A 25798-nucleotide genomic window follows, 5' to 3' on the forward strand; every position below is an offset into this window, starting at 1 on the left:
AACGTGACATGCAGTAGATTGGGGAAGATTGCAGTGGAATGAGGTAGATTGGAGTGGAGAAGAGTAGACTGGAGTGTAGTAGGGTAGGGTAGATTGGAGTGGGGTAGATCGGATTGAGCTAGCTAGAAGTGGGGTAGTTTGGAGTGGGGTAGACTGGAGTGGAGTAGATTGGAGTGAAGTAGGTTGGAGTGAAGTAGGTTGGAGTGAAGCAGGCTGGAGAGGAGTTGGATAGAGTAGTGTGGTGTAGAGTGGGATAGGATGGGGAAGATTGGAGTGGGGTAGATTGCGTTAGGGTGGAATAGATTGGAGTTGAGTAGATTGGAGGCGGGAGGATTTGGTGAGGTAGACTGGAGCAGGGTAGTTTGGGGTGGAGTGGGGCAGGGAAGACTAGAGTGGGGTGGATTGGGGTGGAGTGGGTTAAACTGGAGTGGGGTGCATTTGAGTGGTTATGTGGTAGTACAGAGTGAAGAGGAGGAGGGTAGGATAGGTAAAGTAGAATGGCGTGTGGCAGATTAGGGTAGAGTGGGGTGGGTTGGATGGACTAGAGTGGAGAGATTGTAGTGGGGTAGAGTAGAATAGAGTAGATTTGGGTAGAGTGGAGTGGAGTAGATTGGCGTAGAGTGGAGTGGGGGTACACTGAGTCGAAGTGAGCTAAAGTGGAGTGGAGTCAATTTGAGTGGGGGGATTGGGTAGATTGGAGTGAAATAGATTGAATTGGGGTAGATTAGTGTGGATTGGGGTAGATAGGAGTAGGGTAGATTGGGGTAGAGTGGAGCGGAATATATTGGGGTAGTTTGGAGTTGAGTGGGGTAGACTGGGTAAAAGTGGATTGGGGCAAATTGGAGTGGGGTAGACTAGAGTGGAGTCGGGTAGATTGGGGGAGTTTGGAGTGGGATAGATTGGAATGGAGTTAGGTAGATTGGGGAAGTAGGGTACATTGGAGTGGTATGGGGTAGACTGGGATGGGATGGAGTAGATTGGAGTGGGGCTAAATGGGGTCGCTTGGAGTGGAGTAGATTTTGGTAGATTGTAGAGGGGGCGATTGGAGTCAGGGAGTGGGGTGGATTGAATTGGGGTGGAGTAGATTGGGGTGAAGTGCGGTAGATTGGAGTGGGGTAGATTAGAGTGAGTTAGAAAGGAGTGGAGTCGTTTGGAGTGGGGTGAACTGGAATTGAGTGGGCTAGATTGGAGTTGAGTAGGTTGGAGTGGATCAGGCTGGAGTGGAGTTGGATAGAATGGTATGGCGTAAATTGGGATAGGGTGGGGTAGATTGGAGTGGGGTAGATTTGGTTAGGGTAAAGTAGACTGGAGTAGAGTAGACTAGAGTGGGGTAGATTGGATTGGGGCTGATTTAGTGAGGTAGAATGTAGTAGGGTAGTTTGGGGTGGATTGGGGCAGGGTAGACTAGAGTGGGGTGAAGTGGGGTGGGTTGGGGTGCAGTAGGTTAGACTATACTGGAGTGGGGTAGATTTGTGTGGCATGTGGTAGTACGAAGTGGAAGGGGATAGGTTAGATAAAGAAGAATGAAGTGTGGCAGATTAGGGTAAAGTGGAGTGGGGTAGCTTGGATGGACTGGAGTGGATAGATTGGAGTGAGGTAGATTGGGGTAGAGTGGAGTGGGGCGGAGTGCAGTTGGATAACTTGGAGTGGAGTTGAGGTTGGAGTGAGATAGTTTGGAGTGGGGTAGAGTGGAATGGGGTAGATTAGGGGGGTAGATTGAAGAAGGATGATGGTAGTGGGGTACATTGGAGTGGGGTAGATTGGAGTGGAGTGTGTTAGCTTGGAGTGGGGTAGAATGCAGTGGGATGGAGTGAGGTAGATTGGGGTAGAGTGGGATAAGTAGGTTGGAGTGCAGTAGATGGGGCAGATTGGAGAGGGGTACTTTAGGGTGGGGAAGTTTGGGGAGGGTGACTGGAGTAGGAAATGGGAAGAGGTGGGGAGATTGGGGTGGAGTGGGTCAGACTGGAATGAAGTGGGGTAGATTTGAGTGGTGTGTGTTAGATTGGAGTGGGGCTGCTTGGAGTGAAGTGGAGTGGGGTATATTTGGGTAGGGTGGAGTGTGGTAGATTGGAGTGGCGAGGGAGAAATTGGTATGGGGTGGAGTGGGGTAGACTGGGGTAGATTACATGCGGTAGTTTGCAGTCTGGTAGATTGGAGTGGGGGAGTGGGATAGATTGAATTGTGGTAGATAGGGTTGGAGTGTAGATTGGGGTGGAGTGGATTGAAGTAGGGTAGATTGGAGTGGGGTAGATTGGAGAGGGACTATTGGAGTGGGGGAGTTTGTTTGGAGTGGAATAGATTGGAGTGGAGTGGGATGGATTGGAGTGGGGTAGAGTGCAGACAAGTATAGTGCAGTGGAGTGGGGTGATTGGAGTGGTGGGGGAGAAATTGGTATGGGGTGGAGTGGGGTAGACTGGGGTAGATTACATGCGGTAGTTTGCAGTCTGGTAGATTGAAGTGGGGGAGTGGGATAGATTGAATTGTGGTAGATAGGGTTGGAGTGTAGATTGGGGTGGAGTGGATTGAAGTAGGGTAGATTGGAGTGGGGTAGATTGGAGAGGGACTATTGGAGTGGGGGAGTTTGTTTGGAGTGGAATAGATTGGAGTGGAGTGGGATGGATTGGAGTGGGGTAGAGTGCGGACAAGTATAGTGCAGTGGAGTGGGGTGACGTGGGGTAGATTTAAGTGGAGTAGAGTAGACTGGAGTAGTTAGGGGTAGATTATAGTGAGGTAGATTGGGGTGGGGTAGATTGGAAAGGGGTAACTGGGGTGGGTGGGGTAGATTGGAGTTGGGTGGGCTGGGCTACACTGGAGTGGAGTAAGCAGATTTAAGCGGAGTGTGGTAGATTGGAGTTGGATAGATTGGAGTGGAGTGGAGTGAAATGGGGTGGAGTGGGGTGGGATAGATTGGAGTAAAGTGAAGTTGAGTGGGGTAGATTTGGGTACAGTGGAGTGTGGGGTAGATTGAAGTAGATTAGATTGGGGGATTAGAGTGTGATAGATTGGAATAGAGTGGGGCAGCTCGTGGTAGCTTACAGTGGGGTACACTGTGGTGGAGTGGGGTAGATTAGAGTGGAGAGGAGTTGGATATATTGCTGTGTTGTAAATTAGAATGGAGTGGGGTAAATTGTACTGGGGTAGACTGGAGTGGAGAGGGGGTAGACTGAAGTGGAGTTTGGTATTTTTGAGGGGAGTGGGTTGGACTGAATACACTGGAGTGGGGTGGATTGGGATAGATTGGAGTATGGTAGATTGGCGCAGAGTGGGGTAGATTTGAGTGCAGTGCGGTAGACTAGGGTTGAGTGGGGTAGATTGAAGTGGGGTGGGGTTGATTAGGTTAGATTAAGTGTAGTAGGGCAGATTTTAGTGGAGAAGATTGGAGTGGAGTAGATTGGAGTGGGGTAGATTGATCATAATGGATTGGGGTAGATTGAAGTGAAGTGCGGTAGACTGAGTTAGAGTGGGGTAGACTAATGTGGGGTAGATTGGAGTAATGTGGGGTGAGTAAATTAGGATGGGGTAGATTGGAGTGGAGTGAGGTAGAGTGGAGTGGGGTAGACTGGGTGGAGTGGCTTGGGGGTGATTGGAGTGGAGCCGATTGGGGTAGATTGTAGAGTTATGATATATTGTGAAACATCAGCAGAGTTATTTTTTGTGTGCTAGGAAAAATAACATCTTACACCCTCTCCTCTTACAGGAGTACTCAGCAGAATTGCCACATACATTCTCTCACTTTGAAATCAGAGGAAGAAAAAAAATGCCAAGCTCCCTGGAAGAGAAAGCCCAACATTTGACCTTTGTCTTTGAATGTACAGCAAATGTGACAAAATAAGAACAAGATTGAAACACATTTTAGTTTGTGGAAGAAAGAATACGGTAATCAAAGTTTGGGAAATGGGAGGGACCAACTCAAGCTGAGCAGCCTAAAGCAAATAAAGTCAGCAAATAGAAATCCAGAAAATGTGAGTTACAAACCACAAGGTCAATGGGAAGCAACAAGCAGAATGCATTCCTTGGTGAGCTTTCGGAATGTCCCCAAGATGTCGGTATCAATGTCTGGTAGGCTTAGACCTAAAAGGCATCTTAACACTCACCAATGAGGGACAAATAAGGGCACAGCTAATAACACTTAACAGAAAAAATTGTTTTCAGAGCCAACTTGAAAGAGGAAAATTTTGCAATTCCACAAAACTCAAGGAGAAGAGCGTTCAACCGTTGGGACACCGAAACATGAAAGGTTTTGTGCCCGCAGTGGGCCAGTCTAAAACGGAGGATTTCTAATAGTAAATGTGCACTAGACCCTAGGGTTCTGGCAGGGACGTAGTCAGTCTGTCTGTGCAAGAGAAAGGAATGTATAATTCTGTGTAAGGCTTAATGCAGGAGACAAAAAATAATCAAGTGGACTCTTGAATTACCAGGAAGCTAGTGAAGAGTGTGATGGGCCATACATAGTCTGCACAAAACGTTTTGGAGATACTGGCGTTTAAAAATCTCATACACTGCTATAAAAAGATAAATCACATTCCAGTAGTCTAAATATAATGGCACACAAACCCTGCATACTGAGGTATGCTTGGAAAGAGGGATGAAAGAGATAATTTTCTTCAGCATTTTAAGCTGTAGAAAGCCAGTGAACTAGACTTTTTGACTTTGTGGAGCAAAGGATAAATTATCATAGTATTGCCTATAGTATTTATATAGCGCTTACTACCCCTGATGAGGCATTGAAGAGCTTTTAGTGAGTAGCAAGGTTAGAGTTAAATAGCATATATGCAAACATTTTAAAACTAGGAAGAGGGAAGTTTTGGAAAGAAAAATCGAAATGCCAAAATCTTGGTGAAAGGAAAGAAATCTTGATGAATGCAACAAGCGTCTGGAACTGGACTATTTGTAATGGGAACACATTAGAGGCCCAGTAGGAGTTATCTCGCTTGATCAAACAAAGCTACATTTTTTCGCCATTTAATTTAAAAAAATTTGAGGACATCTAGCTCTGGATGCTGAAAACATGTTGAGTGACAGAAAGAGATGACGGACTTTTGGTTAAATTTCAGCAACAGCAGGGTGTCTGTCATCAGCATAAAAGAGTGTGTTAAAGCCAACTTACCAATGGGACAATTAACTCTCCCAAAGGATGGATATATAAACCAAAACGATGGAGAACTGTGCAGGCAATGATCACACTGGAGTATAGATAACGTCAAGCATGTCAAATGCTGCAGGTAGGTAGAGCAATAGCAGGCCAAGTCGTTCATCCTCACTCAGTTATACCTGAGGCTTGTAAGCTACAACCACCAGTACAGAATCAGTACAAAGGGCTGATCGAAATCCTGCCTAGCATTCATCCAAGAGATGAATAGACAAAAGATGGCTGACCAGCCACTTAACTAGCCGCATCCTCATTAATTTGGTCAGAGAAACGCAGCAGAGTAATGGGGCAGGGGATTCTCAGACATAATAAATCAAGCTCCAGCGTTTTTAGAACCGACTTGACAGCACAGCTGTCTGCAGGTTATAGTGTTACCAATTCTTTAAAATATTCATAGAGAGAGCTTTGGCTCTACCCAGAGCATTTATCTCTCACCTCATGCTATTGGCTGTTTGAAGCATTGTTCAGCCTCCTACAAAACGGTTCCACTGTAACGTATTAGGCGCTATTTTTAATCTCAAAAGCCCTTGAATCAAGACACATTAAATTATTTACCTAACCTATGTACTGTACACCAAAAGTGTTTTTTCTACTGCAGCAGGCTTTTAAAAAATATATATTTTAGTTAAGACTCAAATGTACACCAGATGGTTGTTAATCTGTGGAATTACAATACCTGCGATGACTGACTATTGCACCTCGTGTCTTTGCATGATACCATTTAACAAAAAAGCTCTCAATGATTCACATTTTGCTGTGAAGTAGTCTTTAAACGCATGCTTACCTAACGTAAAGCACGGCTCACCTTTATGTTTCATATTTAATTCAGATGTCTTCTTTAAGTCAAATAAACACCACAATCTTTTCATTTATATTATGTTTAGGCTTTCCTGTTTTCAGTTTCTATTTTTGGTCAATCTGGTGTTTTTTTTTCAGTGTTTTCTATACCTTAAAAAACAGTGGTTATCAGTGGTTACACATATTCGAGCCAGAAAAACAACAGGAACAGTGTTTTTCCTGGTGTTTGTGGAATGTTTCGCTTTTAATTATTGCTTGCTTTCCGCACTGATAGTGCATGTGTATAGACAGCGTGTGTACAGGGTATATGAGGTCCAAATACATTTTTACAAATCAAACTTATTGTATTAAACCATACAATACTCCTTTAGTGAGTCTTTGGTCATGCACACTTGCTCTGTCCTTCCTATGTGAACTTTTATCAGTGAAAAGGACCTCTCAACATTAGCACTTGAAATGGGCAATGCCAAAACAACCAGTACAAAGTGACATAGCTTTCCATGCCAATACTGGTGCATCTGAAGATTGCGATTCTCTAGGACATGTTCTGCAACATATGCATTGAATTGGGCGCATATGTCCTCAGTTATTGAAGCAGTAAAAAATGAAGCAGTACTTTTCAAAGCCTGAAGAAAATTGAGAAAGGATCTAGAACTTGGGCAGAGTGTACCTCTTCAAATGCCATGTTTGGTGAAGGGACATTTCTATACATCATTGCTGACCATTTCCTATACACTGTAAAATAAAATTTCCTGAATCGCTCCTCAACATTTCTTTGCTAACCAAGTGGCAAGAATTCTAGCATGTTGCAGTGCCAAAGTCACTAAAAAGTGTCACCCAGCCTACTCTCAAGGAGATGTTTCACATCTACACCAATTACGTTGAACACTTGGTAGACAAGGGTGTTTTCAGACTCTAGTATTTTGATTATGTCCACCACAGCAGGCATGTTTTCTTGTAAAAACCTAAGCATGCATTAGACTGTACTTTTTCACATCACTATCAATATGTGACCAAAGATCATCACATTACTTGCCTTTGGCATCATCACTAAGCAAAAATTCTGTAACCTTTTGCCATTTGACTAATATAGCATTCAAAGCCTCTAGGACTGAGAACCACCGCTAAATGACACAGTTAGGATGACTCTCTCTTTGATGTCACACAAAGCATCAAATGAGAAATATTAGCATTTTAGTTCGTGGGCATTATAAAACAGTGCAACAGAATGTACCACAAAGTTATTAGCATTCTTCATTAACTCTGAAGATTGTAAAGAGGCTTTCAGCATAACATCTAGCAAGTGACAAGGATCTTTTAAAGGGAAGCACTTCAGCTCAGGTATCGATTTTGACAGGTCATCATACAACTTTTTTATATAAGTAGCTGAATTACTGCAAAAACAAACAATATCACTTCAATCTTTATTGAACTTGGTAGGAACCTTTGCAGCAACATTCCAAGTGACCCTGCGTTCCATGTTTATCAAACATCTGGTGTTGTGTTTTCACCACTATCTCAGATACTTGGTGACAACTCTTTTCACATATACCGGTCACTACACCTTGCATTGAATGTTTTAAAACCTGGGATGTTTGGCAATTCACCTACAATAAATACCAATTTGCTAGAAAAGAGGGCGGGTGTATCAAAGGATTACACCCATTGTCCGTGGGTAATTGTGATGGTACATATTGGGAAAGATTCTTATGAAGCCAGCCATTTTACCGATCTATGAAATCAAAAGTAGCCAAAATATCAAAGATGATTTTAATATTTCCTAATCCTCTACAGTTTATAAAATAATTAAATAAGACCTAAAACATGCTTCTAAACACTGCATCTTTAGACCAAACGCCTCAAAACTGATAAAAGCAGAAGTAAGAAGAAACAATCATTTAGTGATATCCCTAAACAACAAACCTCAAGCAGAATGTTAGCCCAGTCTTTCTTGCTGGTGCCTTGTATAACAAAATTACATTGTATTGGCCCCTTCAGGAATAAATAACAAGCATTGGCATAGCCAATAGGTCTTGCCTTTGGGATTTTATAAGTGTTTACCCAGAGATTTGGGTAATGTTTTTAGGGTATGGCCGATTATGGCCTGTACACAACAATAAATAATACAGCATAAAGCCCGGCTCTGGGCCCCGATAATTGTTTCCAGAAGCAGATCGGGCAAACAATGAGGCGCACTTCTGCTCTGCCAGTGGCAGGAAACTATCAGTGTGATGACAAGTGACCTATATTAAGTGTAGCTTCAGAATCATCAAATACTAAAAAGTCACCAAGACAGCTTTAACCGAAGCCCAGAAAACCCATCAATGCCGATGTAGAGGGCTTTTTTGCTGGCTTCAACACAGGTGCTGGTTGCAGGAACTCTCGCCATTTCCGTTAGGAAACTCTATTAAGTATTAGGCATCTATGCGGCTAATGCATCAGATTATCGCCCCGGAGAAAGACGTATAAGTCGGATCTATGTATAACGAAGAGTTCTTGTATGTTTACTTTTCACAGATAGTCAAATAAACATGGGGTAAATACTGGGTGAAGGAGAAGGAATGACGGAAAGGAGAGTGTATTTCTGAAAATCTGCTCCGAATACTTGGGGACAAAAGTGGCAGGCTCTCTCATTCACACCCGCACATGCCAAAAACCAGGGCACAAGTGCCGGCAGGAAATAAACAGCCTGTTTACACTGAAGTTGCATGGGAGGTCCATTACTACTGCGGAGATAGTAGTAAACCCTCAGGCTGCTAGCTCTAACCTTACAAGCAGACAGAGCTGCAAGCACTGCCGCAGGGATTTGTGTGAGGTGCCAAGACAAGACAGCACAAGTTTGCTTTGTGTGTCTGATAACCAGCACAAGCAAACATGCTTGTTTTATGTGTATTGTACTGTGTGAGGGGTTTCAAACTCCTGAATCCAGCTTGGAGGGCTTGAACTAAGCAAGTAATATGGTGGGAGGGGTGAGTGCGGGACAGGAGCTACGGGAGGGGTTGCAATGCCTTATGGCTCCACGGAAACTAGGAGAAACAAAAAGCTGCACAAAGGAGACCAATGTATAACTAAACTCATGCTAAACAAGAGAGCGCAGCATCCGTAACGAAAGATGACGTGTGGCAAAAGAAGCTGAGACAAGCCTTGCTTTTCTTACCATGGTACCTAAAGTACATAAAAATAAAAATAAAAAGCCCACACAAAACAACAAGCGTGGCTGCTAAAGTAAAAGCGACGCACAGTGTTTAATTAGTAACCTGATTCACGACAAGAGAGGAATGCAGCTGCCAGCCTGCGTGCCGCTGCTTGCTTTGGAGAAGAGGTGAGACATGCACCCGCCTTTGGCCATTTGCGTGTTTTCATTGTTGAAAGAAACACGCAAAGGCCAATCCTATGTGTGGGAGGAGTCCGACTCACACGGAGACGTTTGGAGTGCTCACAAGAAACCTCCCATAGAGAAGAGCATGCGCGCTGCGCTAGGCTCGACCTAAAAATGATTATTTCACTGAGATTATTTTTCTTTGTTTGAACGGCACATAGTTTATGGTTGTGAAGGTGTTTTTTCAGTGTTTATATGTTTACACTGGTGATGGCTACTTTCCTTTCGGTGAGGCTTTATCAGTTATTATAGGTTTAACCCTAAAAACCAAATAGCCTAAGTATGTTCATGGACGTTTGGGGTGGTGCTATCTATCTCATGAACTGAAAGGATACACTTTACTTATTTTTTTTAATATTTGCAGGCAGGTTTTACCTTTAACAAAGACTGTACATGAAGAGTCACAAATTCGCCTGCTCAGATCAGAAAATTCTATTTACTGACCTTTCGTTAAGCAATGCACTCAAATTACGCATGGCTAGGGCATTCCATAGGCAATGCCCAAAACTAAAACCCAATTTACTCACTCAAACCTGGTAAATCCACAGTACATTTATTAGGTCGACCCTGGCCAGCGCATGCGCTGCTCTGCGAGGCATGCTGTACTGAAGTATGGAATAGAAGCTCCGCTCATTCCTCGCCCATCTTCTCAATTGGCTCCTGTTACTGTCCTTTAGAAATCATTGCTTGTGAATGATAAATAGGCTTAGTAGTACCTCCTTGATACCGCCTTGTCTGCATTTGAAACTTCTAATAAGGACTGGACTTTTTTCTTGTGTTGTTACACGGCCTGCTTTATCTAGTCTGTGAGCACTATTTTCTTTGATGATCCAAAACGTAATTTTCTACAAGGCAACAAGCCGCCCACTTTTATATGTTTAATAGTAATGGCTGTGGGTCCGCTTTAACTATAGTGGCCGCGCTTGTTTATGTATTTAATTTGCAGCAAGGTCCCCTTTAACTATAGCAGCAAGCACTTTTTTTGTTAATTTGCAGCGCAGTCCGCTTTAAGTATAGTGGACACACTTTTTTATTTAGTTAATTTTCCAGCACGGTCTGCTTTACCTTTAGCAACCACACTACAGAACCTTAGTTTCTTTTTTTTTCATTTTTGGGTAAAAGAGCCCCATACCGCGCTTTCACTTTAATGTTGCCCGTGCCCCTCTCTTTAGACGCTGCTCACTGTAACCCGAGCACGGCAAGCAGCGTCAAAAGAAAGGGGCGTAGCCACCATCAAAGTGGTCTCGCATTTGTGAGAGTTTGAGCTATTGGCATTATAAATAACAAAACCCGGCCCATGTTTACTAATTGGCACAGTTCTGAATAGAGGTGGGCGAGCGGCTCAGCTCAAGATCATGTTGGAACCTTGAGCCCATAGTGAGTCGAGCTGTACTGTAACTTCAGCCTGCCTTCCTCCCTGTACCCTGGATGGGGTGCTAAGGCCAGAGCTGTCGACTTTGGACTTAGGGTACCTGGTTCGAGTCTCGTTGTTGACTCAACATCCTGTGATTCTGGGTAAATAGCTTTGTTTCCCCAGTCGTGTAAACAATGAATGGTGACTTTTACGTAAAGGGTGCTTATGTAAAGCACTCCAATACCTTCGGGTTGTGTTTGTGGCTAAAGGTGCACAAAGAGATAAAAATAAAGCCTTAACACAAGGAATGTTGCTCTAGAATAATCTGGACCAGTATAGGGTTTACATGACAATTATCCATTAAGGGGTTTACATGACAATTGTCTTGCCTCTTAGTTCACTAAAGATTCATGTTTAAAAATGATTACTTTTAATAAAGTACTTCCCTGTGCAGGCCTATAATCTAAAGTATTGATGTCAAAGGTTTCACATGCTAAAGAAATACACTTTTGGGAGTTTTGAAGAGACTATCATATTTTATGTGATGTTTGGTCTATAATTTACATAGCAAACATTTTCAGGGCACGGGTCATGCACAGCTCTAAGATCCAAGCCAGACCTTTCACTCGACTCTGGCTTGGCTATCCCTGTTAATTTGTTGGTTTGTCTACCTCTAGTTTTGAACTTGTAAAGACACACTCATACTGGCCGATATAACCGATTCAGGAGTGAGACTCCCGATTTTTGAAGCCCAAAATAGCTTTATTTCAGTAGTCTTCCACCTGAAATTGCCTCTGCTTCAATACTAATCAATGGGGAAGATCCTTTCTCCCGATTTATTTTTCTAAATCTTCCACTTACCTATTTTAAGATGTTGACATGTATTCACACTGTATAGGTGTTTTGCAAGGTATGGAAGACTTAGTGGGTTTGAGCATGCTGTATGTAATGTTTGTTTTAATATCTGGGAAATCAGAATAAAACCGGCCCAACAGGACATAAAACAGTCCCCCAAAGAGCCAAAAACCAGCCCACATACTGATCTGTCAAAGCAGTTCTTTCAGGCCATGCCCGAATGCCTATTGAACATTCCGAAATAGCAGCCAGTGGCGTAAAGAAAGCCTCCTCTAGCACTATGCACGGTTTGCAAACTTTAATGGGTCCGGAGTGTAGGGGGCCACCTCCAAGTAACTTGCGTGGGAGAGGGGGGGACTTAAGTTGAATTATAGGACTGCCTGTATCTTCTGGCTTCCTATCAGGATATGTGGCCCTAACGATTGGATGAAAGTGAGGTTTCACCTGTCGAGGTGAGGAGGGGATGGGAGGGGGGGTATGCCTTTAGGTGATCGTGAACAATGGACATTTGGGGCTATCAATATTATTATGATGAAGGTCCCCCTGAATTTGCAGCTAGTCCTGCTGCAAGCTCTTAGAAAGGAAACTCAGATTAAACAGTACGTGGTAGAGGCATGTGGCTGTCACCAGAGTCTTTATATGGGAAATTATCAAAGGTAAACTCTCAGAAACAAGGAGCAGCTATCACTATTTAAACTGAACTGTCAGTATGGGAACTGCATAGAGTTTAAGCAATTCCTACTTTTACTCAACTTCTCTCTTCAACAAATAGCAGATATGATGGCAACACGTATAAATAAGCAAGAGATCAAATACAGCTACAAGTCCTATAGGGGAGAATGCCCCCGAGGCAGGCTTTGACTGTTTCAACACAATTACAACAGCTTGTTCATAAATAAGACATCCAACAAAACCAAGCTTGCACCACTGCAGAAGGGTAGGAAAGATAACAAAGAAGGAGAGTGTCAACCTTACCTTGCGCCTCGGTGAAGGTTTCGGAGCAGCCTTTTCCGAATCACACTGCAAAAGCACTGAAGGGGGCTCTGGCTCCGAAAAGACCTGAAAAACACACGCCATCACATGAGAATAAATTCCAGATAATAGAAGAACAGAGAAGGACAAGCACTTATCTTCTGGAGCACTCGTTCTGATGGATACTCTATCTAATCACAGATTCCTCACCCTTTGAATATCCCCAGGTGCCGGACTGGATCCTGAGAATTATTCAGCAATGTTCCAGCGTGCCCGTAGGTGCTGACATATAACTGCATGGTAACTTCGTACCGCCCCGTAAGTGCCAAAGCAGGGCTGAATTTAAGCTCCACCCCAGTGTACTGATGTCAGTTTCTTTTCTCCTTCTGACTCTGGAGACACGAAGCAAAGGCAAAATATATGCGACAGTGTGTTGATCAGTAACATGGGACCTTCTAACACAGAGACAGCTCCACAGAATGGGGAGGTGAGCGGCCAGTGAGAAATCTGTGGTTAGATCTAGTACCCACCTGAAAGAGTATTACCAAAGGTAAGTAACATATTCGTCCGATGGATACTTTTAACAACATTGACATCACCTTTAGAATAGACACCATAGCATTCCCTTCCAGGGGTGGAGTGTCTGGGGAGAGGACTCAGACCAAAATGTCCTACAGAACTGAGCAGGCAAAGTGACATGACAGCCACACCTGGCCGACAAGGAAGTAATGTTTTGAAAACATATGCACTGACACCTATATCGCAGCCTGGTAGAGATCTAGTTTAAACAAGAAACAATGGTATTATATGGGAATTCATTGTTGCGCAAAATACTTTCCACCGTGAAAATATGAATTAGAGAACAGTCGACAGAACCGGACTTCCGCTGAAGCGCGGGAGACCGGAAGAAAGGGAAAAAGAATGGTGCTCTCCTTAAAGTAGGAAGGAAGGTGTGCCTGACATTTTGATTTGGCGAACCACCACACAAAAGACTGCTCAGCGTAAATGTCACTAAACCAGCAAGAATAAAGGGATAAAGCAGCCATTGAGGATCGGACGAGAGGTGGGCAGCAACAGGCACTCCCCATTGGGACATAGGTGCACCCAAATAAAGGCAGGTACATGTGAGGAGTGCTGTGGAAATAGCCGACCATCTTGGTAACCTGAGATTTGACTGGGGTGGTCGCAGCAGATCAGAAGGTCTGTTACGGTGTGGGCTGCATCGGGGCTCCTGAGCCGAAATCGCAGAGCATACAAAACTGGGCCAGAGCGGTGTGGAAGGAGGTGTTAATCCTTGTGCCAGTTATTCTTCTGCCGCCTTAGCCACTTGGCAAACACATTATCCGAGTTGCCGTCTCTGGGTTGCAATCCGCATTAACACGTGTCCAAGAGAGGAGTGGAGTCGCAGCAGGGGGAGGGGGAGGGGCAGCAGGGGGAGGGGTGGGGCAGCTAAGTGAGGGGCCACGCAACCCGCCTCCAAAGAAACTGTGCGGACTCTCGGGGTGGGGGGGAGGGGGGAGGGAGACCCCTGCAGGCCGGGAGGCACACCAAATTCCCAGGATCAAGTGGTGGATCTAAGCAAGTGAATCCCAGAACAGAGCTGAAACACCAGTGACAATGTTGGGTGCCAAGGGCACAAAAGGAACACACCAGACTAAATTAGACAAATATGCAATCCAGAAGGCAGCTGAATCAGACACAATAATGGAAAGTAGCTCATCGGATGGGCGGAGTACAGAAAAGGAAGATCCGACCTTGAAAGGCATTATGGACGCCATCTCGGGAGTGCGCACATCTTTGGAGCACAGAATGGACTCAATCACGACAGAGGTCACACTTACAAGAGCTGACCTGCACAAAATGGCCGAAAAGGTTAAGACCATGGACAGAATCACCACAGAACTTAACCGAGACACCAAACAATTGCAACGGGAAATCAAAGACCTCCAGACCTTCAGGAAACTGACAGAAAGTAAGCTGGGGGACTATGAAGGGCGATCACGTTGGAATAACATGAGAATTATTGGTCTGCCCGAAAAGTCGGAAGGACCTGCCGCAAACCTGTTTGTCGAGGACCTAATAATCAATTACTTGCAACCTAAGGGCCTGATAATATTTTTACAGTGGAAATGGCACACAGGGTCCCGGGGGAAGACCTAAACCAGGGGCATCCCGATGCTGGCGAAGATTCTCCATTTCGGGGACAGAGACAAAATACTCCAGACCGGCCCCCCCAAAGTCATGTATGAAAATAGTGAAATCACCTTCATTTCGGACTTTACGATCAATGTCCAGAGACAAAGACAGTCCTTCATGGGCTAAGGGATAAAGATGTCCAATATTCAATGCTATTTCCTGTGAAACTCCGTAGTGAGGCCGAAGGAAGGGCCTGGTTCTGCGATACTCCGGAGGCAGCGGCGGACTGGTTGGACAGACGGAGACCGTCAAAGCAGAACAATGACACACGAAGAAGAGAGATACCTCCGACAAAGCACTCGGATTCAATTGAGAAACCTACACGTTCAGCTGTAGAAGAAAAGCCGATGGAGTAGCGGAGCCAGACAGGAGCCGCCTCTGAGCTGTATCGCCGTCAGACCGAGATGGCCTGGAAACGCTAAGTGACTTGAAAAGTACTTTTAAATCGCCTAGATTGAGTAGTATGTACAATACACACAGTGGGTAGGCATTGGAGATGCTAGTACACCTCCTTATAATCTACAATTAGTTCAGAGTTTGGGTGACAGGCACTCTGCATAGTTGGGGTGAAGGGCAATTCTACGTGCAGGGGAGCAGGGAGGGGGGTTGTTGGGGGTGGTTTGTGTCAATTTGTATGTTAGATGACAAAACAGCATTGGGCATCATTAGGAATGGGTGGGCAGCAGATACAAGGGATCACAATCATGGGTTCGCCGATGGACAAAAGTATTAAACGCCTGTCTTGGAATGGTAATGGTTTGGGGGATACACTCAAAAGAAGCATAGTATTACAGTTTGTCTAAAGGCATACCCATGAGGTAATCCTACATCAGGAGACACACTTAATTGGTAACACCTGTAGGACCATGTCAAGGTGGGGGTATCATTTAGTAGTACACTCAGGTTTCACCCAGGGATCCAGGGGAGTGAGCATCATGACAAGGCGATATTTCCCAATGGCAACTGAGCACACCTGGACTGACGCAGGTGGCAGGTATGCTGCGGTGTCGAGGAGATGGGAGTGTGAAATACTCACCATAGTGTTGGTGTATGTCCCACCAGGACTACAAGTTTCGATGTTCAAAGACTTGGACAATATGATTTACCCGAGGGGCGGCTGCTCGTAGGGGGCGACTTCAACTCAGTTATATCGGGGAGACTTGACCGGTTTCCCCCCAGGACCTAGGGCCCTCACAGCTTTGGCTCTCCGGCTTCCTGGATGCAATGGGGTTGGTGGATGCATGGCTTGTCCACCACCCCAATGAGACAATACACATTCCAATCGGGGGCATCGAATGGTGGTGGGGGAGAGACAAGTGGGCAGAATAGCACCAATTAACCCTTGGTACTTCAGCCTTCCAGTAGCGAAAGAAAGAATTACACAAGTAATAGAACATTATTTCCAAGAGAATGAAGGATCGGTGGGGTCCGCCCAAACACTCTGGGAGGCCTTCAAAACAGTTGTACGCAGACAGGCGATCTCTCAGATTGCTGGGGCACGCAAGAAAGGAAATCTAGAGTTGGAGGAACTGGAAAAAGATATACTCCGATTGGAGAGTGAGGGAAAAAGCAAAGGGAATGAAGACTCGATGCATACTTTAAACTTAAAGAGAGTGGAATATAGAAACAATTTAGAGTGCAAAAACTCTAAGCAGAGACAAGCAAGGTAGGCTATATGAGCTGGGAGATAAAGCTGGGAAACTGTTAGCATGGCTTGATAAACGAGAGTACGCAAATCGCCTTGTCACAGAGTTAACAAGAGAGTCAGGTGAAATGATCACAGACACACAGGAGATAGCGGATGAATTCGCTAGGCACTACAGGTCAGTCTATAGTTATTACACCTCCCTCCCAGAGGAAGACTCGAGAGCCTTATTGTCGGATATGACACTCCCCACACTGTCAATAGAAGACACTGACTTTCTGGAAAGTGACATCACAAACGATGAGGTAGCTCAAGCAATCAGGGGACTCCAATCCGGGAAGGCGATGGGGCCAAACGGTCACCCAATCGAACTGTACAAATTGAAACCTGACAGAATTGCCCCGTAACTTAGAGCTATGTTAGAAGAGAGCCATTAGAGGGGTGGGCTCCCCCGAGAACAAAGTATCGTCACAGTGGTCGTCATGCATAAGGAGGGAAAACCCAAAAATAAATATTCAGCATACAGACCCATCCCATTATTTTTTTTTATTTTTTTTTATGAAAACCTTTATTTATCTTATGCACAGTACACAGCGTCTGCCTACAACCACTACGGGCCGGCCGCTATGACAATCAACAACATTCCAGGTCGTCTTGCTATGCGGAAAAGTTAAAAAATAAGAGCGCCACAGCATATTAGCAGCAGACATAGGAAGAATAACGTAGGTTTCATTTTATAAATTTAAAGAGGTGTCATACATTCAGACCAGACAACCGAAAGGGCGAGCCATGCGAAATATTATCAACTAAAGAAGCAGCAATAGTTAGGATTTGTGCGGTGAACATTGTAGACAGGATACATAAACACTATACTTCATTCCGCGCCAGTCAGCACCTACCCAATCAATATATCACTGCAGGTTGTAATTGCAAACGTAACCACTATATAGCAGGACGTGAGAGGGCACATTCTTACAGCAGGAAGAAAGGATCCAGTGTCATACAATAAAGCGAGTTTTACGCGGAACAAGCCATGTAGGAGGATACAGGCCCTCTAAGAAATATAGTCAGGAAGCGAAAACAGGATATGCGAGCATTCAATGGCTGTGTACTAATATCAACGCCGTACACACAAATCCAATAAACAGTGCAAACAACATAAGCACAGAGTACTAAACCCTACCCAAAAGGAACACCACCCGACCCCCGGTCTGATCTAAAATATACGAAAAATTAAAAAGGAAAAAGAAATAAAAGAAATATAAAAGGAGAAACACAATCGTGCAAGATGGGCGCCACCCCGGGCCAGGCATCCCGCGGCGAACAATGCAGAAGAAAGTAGAGAGCTGGCGAGAAGAAGGGTATGGCAGTCGCGACGGAGCATTGAAACAGATAAAAGTGGCATAGCGACAGACCCCAACCCACTCATGCCAGAGAAGCGAGGACAGAAGCGGCACCACTATAAAGGGATAGAAGAGGGCCATAGAACCAAAAAAGAAACATCTGAAAGACCCCGCCCACCCGTCCCACCCCGCACCCCTGCAGAAGGCTACGGCCTACCCTCCAAACAGCGTGCCTGTCGCCCTAATCCGAAACCCGAAATATAGTAAAGAAAGAAGCAGAATAAGGAGACAAAAAGAAGGAGAAAAGGGAATATGAAACAAAGATAAAATGAAAATGTGAGGGAGGAGCCAGAGGATATGAACAAACACACTCGGCTACGACCCTCCCCCGACCAGCAAATGAATAATCATCAAATCAATGCTACACCTTCACTTACAGCAAAAACCCGCAGGGGGGGGGGGAAATTTTAACGTTTCACAATATCGAGAGTACAAGCATCAGTGCAACGGACAGGTAAACCAGCAATCTATCAGTAACTTGCAACTTACCCCCAACCCTTCTTAATCACGAAACCAACCCAATAAAGGATAACATGGAGCGGACCACCCAGCACAGAATAATCGTAATGTTGACCAGGGTTACGGCAGTGATTTAGATTAGGGAGAGCCACCATACTAATGGAATACAAAAAGTCAATGAAGCAAGTCAATCGTAGCAGCAACGACAGGGCAAGCAAAGGCAAGCCGGAGTCCAGTTTCGCAGTTTGACAATGCAAAGGTGCCCCACCAGGACAGAAGCTCGAACCCATCGAAGCGGGAGCAAACAGCGGTCCACCATAGTTCCCAATTGCCCGGGAAGGAGCAGATCTCCGCGTCGTGTGCAAGTCCTCGAAGTCCGGGCGGTGAGAAAGCAGAGGTTCAAAAGCCACCGGCCCGTCAAGCGGCCGAAGAACAGCGACAGCAACTCCTGGCGCAGCCGAAGGGGGCAAAGCAAGGGAGGCATCAGGACGAGAGGGGTGCATGAAAGAGCGACGACCCAAAATGGCGGCGGGCCGCATGGGGTCGGTAGAAGCACCGGCGGCCAAGACAGCGTACAAAGACATCAAGGCGTCCAGGACATCTCCGAGCGTGGGCGCTTGAGCACACGCCCAAGCCTCCGCGCAATCCGGCCAGCAAGGTTCGTCGGTGCAGAGCGGATCTCCCCACACGTTGTTGGTAGCCATTTTGTGAGTTTCGCCGCCCCGCACTCCACCGCGGGCCCCCAAACAGTTCCCAAATGTAGGACTTTACAGACCTCCGGAGGTTCCCAACAATGGCCTCACCGGCACAGAACGGGCCGGCGCTCAATGGGGGGGGGGGCCCCTCCGAACAGTGGCGGGCCCCACAAGCGAGAGCCAGGCGCGGGGTCCAGGGCTGCCGGACAGAACAAAGGCGAAGGGACCCCTTCACACAGTCAGCCCCCGACACATCTCGTCCCCCTCCAGCCGCACGGTCCACAAATCGGGGCCGGTTCAGGATCGCCGGGGCATACACACAACGGCTCCCACCAGTGGCTCACTCTCGCGGCCGGGGCCGGCAATCTCAGCACCGCCGGTCGGGTCCCACAGGCGAGGTCCCGGTCTCAAGCGCCCGGAGGCCCCAATCCCATCGAGGGCACAGCTGCGGACCCACTGCACGTAGGAGCCTCCGGACCAGACGGTGAGTAAGAGTGGGTCGTTAAAGTCCAAAATCTGTAGTGAAGTATCGTCGCAGTACAGGATATATTGCAGGATATTCGAGGTTGGCCGGAGGGCCGACGGAGCCGAGCTAAAAGGCGGCCATTACGCTCCCGAGCTAGGCTCCTCCCCCGACCCATCCCATTATTAAATGCTGAAGCCAGAATATCGGCGAAACTACTGGCGACTCGCCTGTTCCAGGTTATCTCGAGGCTGGTCCACCCAGACCAGTCAGGTTATACACAGTACTCAATCTCCGTCGCCTGCACAGGGTGATGGTGCGCATAAACACACTGAGAAAAGATGCAGTGCTGTCACTGGACGCCACTATGGCATTTGACAAGATGGAATGGCCCCACCTATTTGCGGTCCTGGGAAGATTGGGATTTGGTCCCAGCTTTACAGGATGGATTCTGCTTTTATAGATGAACCCACTCGCACCAAAAGTCTTAAACAACAAAAAATCTGAAGTGTTTACCCTTAAAAGAGGGACCAGGCAGGGTTGTCCACTATCCCCCCTACTTTTTGATCTAAAACTTGAACCCCTTGCAGCATGGATTCAGAAAGATCCTAATATACGTGGGTTGAGGTGGTCAGAGGACTGGGAGGATCGCATCTCCCTCTAAGCCAATGATATCCTGTTGTACATGGCATCGCCTGGGGCCTCACTACATAGAGTCCTGCCCTGCCCAAGGGTTGTACAATGGCGTTTGCCAAAGATGGTTTTAAATACCTTGACATATACATCACACCGACCAGAAGTTGAGTTATGAATACAATCTCCAGCCCCCGCTCTAGCGATTAAAAAATGATGTGACACCCTGGAAGGCCCTCCTCTTGTCACTGTTGAGGGAGAGCAGCGCTATTTAAAATGATGTCTCTGGGGTGCTTCTTATACGTCTTTGCACAACTCCCCCAACCCTGTGCCCACGCCATATTTTAAGGCTGTGGAGGGTGCGCAGAGAAAATTGCTCTGGAGGGGAGGGCAGCCCCGAATAGCATTCCGAAAATTGGTGAGGGGATGGTATGACGGGGGAATAGGACTTCTGGACATCAAAATATACTACTGGGCGTCACACCTAATAGCCATCAACCACTGCACATATCGGCCCTTTGATGTCTTCGGGTATAGAATGGATAGATGGCTCTTGCCTGGTGGTACCTATGTGGGGGTGCTCTATTCCAGGCCCGCAAAAAAATACAAATCACAGGACCCAGGAGACACTGCAAGTTTGGCATACCGCCAATAAGTCTAGGTTGGGCAAAAAAAAAAATCACACTGCTATACACCCTTGTGGGATTAGGACCAACTGGGTATGCTCAGGAAACTAAAGGCTTTGATGGATGGGATTCTATCGGGATATCCAATGTGGGAGACTTCTGGAAGAAATAGGATGTAAATAGAGAACAGAGAGGCAACAGTATACAGTACAGTGCATATGTCAAGTGATTTTCAAACAGGTATTCATATATGTTCACAAAAAAGAAGAAAGTGGCGGTCCTTCAAGTTATTCTTCAAGAGATTTTTATTGCAGTCTTCAAACACAATCTTGACAAAGATGACAGCCAACGCGTTTCGCCCAAATCGGGCTTCCTCAGGGCTGTAAATATAACCGTACAACAATCAAGATATAGACCAACAAAGATTTTTTTCATATACAAAAAAGCATTTCATTAATTCACCATAGTGAGACTAATAACATTTTCTAATACAAAATTGTACTATGTATATAAATATAAGTGCCCTAATACAATACATGTCCAGAAAATTGAAGGACCAATACAAGAAAAAGAAAAAAAGTACAAGAAACTTATATGAGCAAGAATGGAAAGGAGATATATTACATGGCATAGAACAGGTGGTATTTCATCACAGTATGTGAAAGACAAAGTGATTAGCCTAATTGTTATAATAACCTCATGTTCAAACAGTCAAACTAATACATCCATAGATATATTAGCCCATAATGCCACATATTAACATGTCTAACATGGAATAAACTCAAACTAAATAGAAGAAATAGAAATAACGGGACACAGAGAATGTCCAGCAAAAAATGATGAGGGAAGAAAAAAAGGAAAACACAAGCAACGAAAGAAGAAAAAGCCAGAAAACCATCAGCAAAAACCACAAAAAATAATAATAATATAGCACAGTATCCAGATAACGTGAACAGCAATAAAAGAAAACCATAAGAACACCCAGACATTGTCTGAAATTGGTTGTTTACACCTAACTGGTGATCCACCAAGTACCTAGGTTGTGAATCTAATGTCGCACACATAGTAACCAAAAGACATGACCAATATACACAAACTCACCAAAATGGTATTTTGAATGTCAATGGAACTTCAGTGTGATGTCACACGAAGGGCGGACCTAATTCTTGAGTATCCAATTAAAGCTGTAAATATAAAATAAAGCACATTAGTTGTGCGTCCACAAATTGAATTAAACGTGTCGGCCAATACCATACTTATTTAGGGAAATAGATTATTCTACCTGTCTAAAAAATGAAAAGGTCCACGCGTTTTCTATTTACAAGTGGATGCCAGTCTGCATGAAACATGAACTCAGTGCTGACGCAAAGTTTGCTTTCAAATGGGTTATCCTGTTTTGGAAACATTTAATAAAATAATTTAAATCCACCATGTAAGGATTATCATCAGATAAACTATCTAATTAGGCACAATCATATAGACAACACTTTAAATTTAAATTATTTTATTAAATGTTTCCAAAACAGGATAACCCATTTGAAAGCAAACTTTGCGTCAGCACTGAGTTCATGTTTCATGCAGACTGGCATCCACTTGTAAATAGAAAACGCGTGGACCTTTTCATTTTTTAGACAGGTAGAATAATCTATTTCCCTAAATAAGTATGGTATTGGCCGACACGTTTAATTCAATTTGTGGATGCACAACTAATGTGCTTTATTTTATATTTACAGCTTTAATTGGATACTCAAGAATTAGGTCCGCCCTTCGTGTGACATCACACTGAAGTTCCATTGACATTCAAAATACCATTTTGGTGAGTTTGTGTATATTGGTCCTGTCTTTTGGTTACTATGTGTGCGACATTAGATTCACAACCTAGGTACTTGGTGGATCACCAGTTAGGTGTAAACAACCAATTTCAGACAATGTCTGGGTGTTCTCATGGTTTTCTTTTATTGCTGTTCACGTTATCTGGATACAGTGCTATATTATTATTATTTTTTGTGGTTTTTGCTGATGGTTTTCTGGCTTTTTCTTCTTTCGTTGCTTGTGTTTTCCTTTTTTTCTTCTCTCATAATTTTTTGCTGGACATTCTCTGTGTCCCGTTATTTCTATTTCTTCTGTTTAGTTTGAGTTCATTCCATGTTAGACATGTTAATATGTGGCATTATGGGCTAATATATCTATGGATGTATTAGTTTGACTGTTTGAACATGAGGTTATTATAACAATTAGGCTAATCACTTTGTCTTTCACATACTGTGATGAAATACCACCTGTTCTATGCCATGTAATATATCTCCTTTCCATTCTTGCTCATATAAGTTTCTTGTACATCTTTTCTTTTTCTTGTATTGGTCCTTCAATTTTCTGGACATGTATTGTATTAGGGCACTTATATTTATATACATAGTACATTTTGTATTAGAAAATGTTATTAGTCTCATTATGGTGAAATAATGAAATGCTTTTTTATATATGAAAAAATCTTTGTTGGTCTATATCTTGATTGTTGTACGGTTATATTTACAGCCCTGAGGAAGCCCGATTTGGGCGAAACGCGTTGGCCGTCATCTTTGTCAAGATTGTGTTTGAAGACTGCAATAAAAATCTCTTGAAGAATAACTTGAAGGCCCGCCACTTTCTTCTTTTTTGTGAACATATATGAATACCTTTTTGAAAATCACTTGACATATGCACTGTACTGTATACTGTTGCCTCTCTGTTCTCTATTTTTGTCTGTTTAACTAAGGTTCTATAGCAGTGGACCTAAGAGGTGGGCAACTGTGGCAAACAAGGTTTTGCTTTTGACTCGTGTGTATATATTAGGGTAGTGCAACTGTTGATTCCTACTGCTATTTGTTGCTTGTTTGGAAGAAATAGGATGTGGTATCATTTTTACTCCTACAGCAAGAGTATGAAATGATAAATACAGAAAGATTTAGATACTTGCAGGTGTGTCACGCCCTGCTGGCATAAATCCCGAGAGGGGAGACTCCCCCTGAGGCTTCGCCGCTGGAAGACAGGCTCCGTGATGGGTACATGCCCAAAAAAGCAATATCCCTGACCTATCAGAAACGTATTAACTCCTTCCATGCTCAGGACGGCTCCAGGCTGTCATGAGTCACGCAAGACGTGTGCTCATGACGGCCGGGAGCCATCCGAACGTTGCTGCTCCGCCCACGCGCGATAAATTCCCCGCCTGTGTGGGAGAATTAATCAGTGGGCGAAGTTCGGACGGCTCCAGGTCGTCATGAGCCCACAGACACTGTGACTCATGACGGCCGGGAGCCGTCCTGACGACCCGAGCGTCACGCCCAGCCCCCCCTCGCACCGCAGCGGAATTTGTCGCGCGGCGAAGGGGTTAACCACACTTCAGACCCCCTCTCGCAACTCGGTAGTAAATGGGAAACAGATATATTGGGAGTTGGAGGATGATGAATGGCAGGAAGCATTGGCCTCTCCCAGGGAGGTCACAATCTCGTCCAGACTAAAGTTGCTGCAATTAAAAATAATTCACTGAATATATTACACCGGCCCAGCACTAGCTAAGATGGGGTACAGGGAATATTCGGGATGCGGGCGGCAATGTGACCGGGAGGGCACGTTTATAAATATGATGTAGGAGTGCCCCCAGATCAGTGGCTACTGAGTGGGAGTGCTCCAATGCATGGAGGCGGTGTTGGGGTGTAAACTAGAGCCTGAAGTTAAAAGGTGCCTATTGAATATCTGAACAGATATAAATAATAAAGAGAAAACTTGGGTAACATTGGGTCAGACGGTGGCCAAACGCAATATTGCTCAACTGTGGGGGGGGGGGGGGGCGCAACTGTGCCAACAGTAAGCGCTTGGAAAAAAGACATGGACTGGTGCATGATAAGGGAAAAAACAGTGTATGTAGCCAGATGGTGCCCTGAAAGTAGACACAAATATGGATGAATGGAACATATATAGAGGAAACATCTGTGCGCCGCCCTTGTTCCCCCAACCCCTCACCCGTTGCACAACGTCTGCTGGCACTGAACTGATGAATTCAGGGAAATATCAATAAATTGTGAATAACTGCAGTAAGGTAGAAGCGCTTCCTTTTGATTAGTCACAACAGTTGCTTGTTACTTTTGACATGGAAGCATTATATACCAACATCCAACAAGGCACTAGAAGTATAGAGGGTCTTCCTTTATTCCAGACCCGCACCACATGAAATACCTATAGAGTTCCTGATATCCTTAGCATCGTTAACCCTTAAACAGAATTTTTTTGCCTTTAAAGACAATCTGTACCTACAGAAAAAGGCGTAGCAATGAGCTGAAGCTTCACCCCAGAATTAGCCAACCTTGTTATGTCATATTTTGAGAAACAATGGATTTACACAGACTGTAACCCTTTCTCAAAATCCATTACACACTGGTTCCGCTATATTGATGATGTGTTGATGTTATGAGAAGGGACCAAGGACCAGATGTAGGTCACCAAATACCGGTCAGTAACGGCCGATTTCGGCCGTTACCGACCGGTATTTGGTGATTGAGATGTAGGGGGCCTATATTTTACAGAATCGGTAAATTTATAGAATCGGTAAATTTACCGATTCTGTAAAATACTGAATCGGTAATTTTAACGAATGGTTCAATCCATATGTAGGTGGCACTGGAAACAGTGCCACAGGCCCCCAAGAATTTGTTATTTACCATGTAATACTATTGCATGGTAAATAACGAATTTCTGTGTACATGCACATCTGTGCATGTACACCTGTGCCATGTGGCACACATACATGCCCTGAGGGCATGTATGTGTGTCACATGGCACACAAGCCTCAATCAGGGGTGCAACAGGGTGTCAAAGTGACACCCTGTCCCCCTTGTAAATTCGGTAATTTTACCGAATCGGTATTTACCGATTCAGTAATTGACATTGGTTCCTATGGGCCTCATGGCCCTTAGGAATTATTGGCAATTACCGAATCGGTAAATACCGATTTGGTAATTACCGGATGTTACAGATTCGGTAAATAATTTGGTAAATATACCTACATTGCATTTACCGATTTGTAAATACCGAATCGGTAAAATTCGTTATTTACAAATCGGTAAATGCCATTTACCTACATCGGGTCCTAGATCTTCCCTGGCATCATTCCACGACTGGCTCAACAATAGAGCACC

At 44.7% G+C, this 25798-nt stretch overlaps 1 protein-coding gene across 3 annotated transcripts in view; it reads right to left on the minus strand.

The window, feature by feature from the left end:
- FAM13A (family with sequence similarity 13 member A) overlaps positions 1-25798 on the minus strand; it is a 906414-nt gene that overhangs the window by 424640 nt on the left and 455976 nt on the right. For all 3 annotated transcript variants that reach the window (XM_078676111.1, XM_078676110.1, XM_078676109.1), the window contains one exon: positions 12511-12594. In XM_078676111.1, the coding sequence (XP_078532237.1) occupies positions 12511-12594 (84 nt within the window). The remainder of the gene's footprint in view (positions 1-12510; positions 12595-25798) is intronic.

This window comes from Lissotriton helveticus, chromosome 2_1 (genome assembly GCF_964261635.1).
Source record: "Lissotriton helveticus chromosome 2_1, aLisHel1.1, whole genome shotgun sequence".
In the NCBI taxonomy this organism is placed as follows: Eukaryota; Metazoa; Chordata; class Amphibia; order Caudata; family Salamandridae; genus Lissotriton; species Lissotriton helveticus.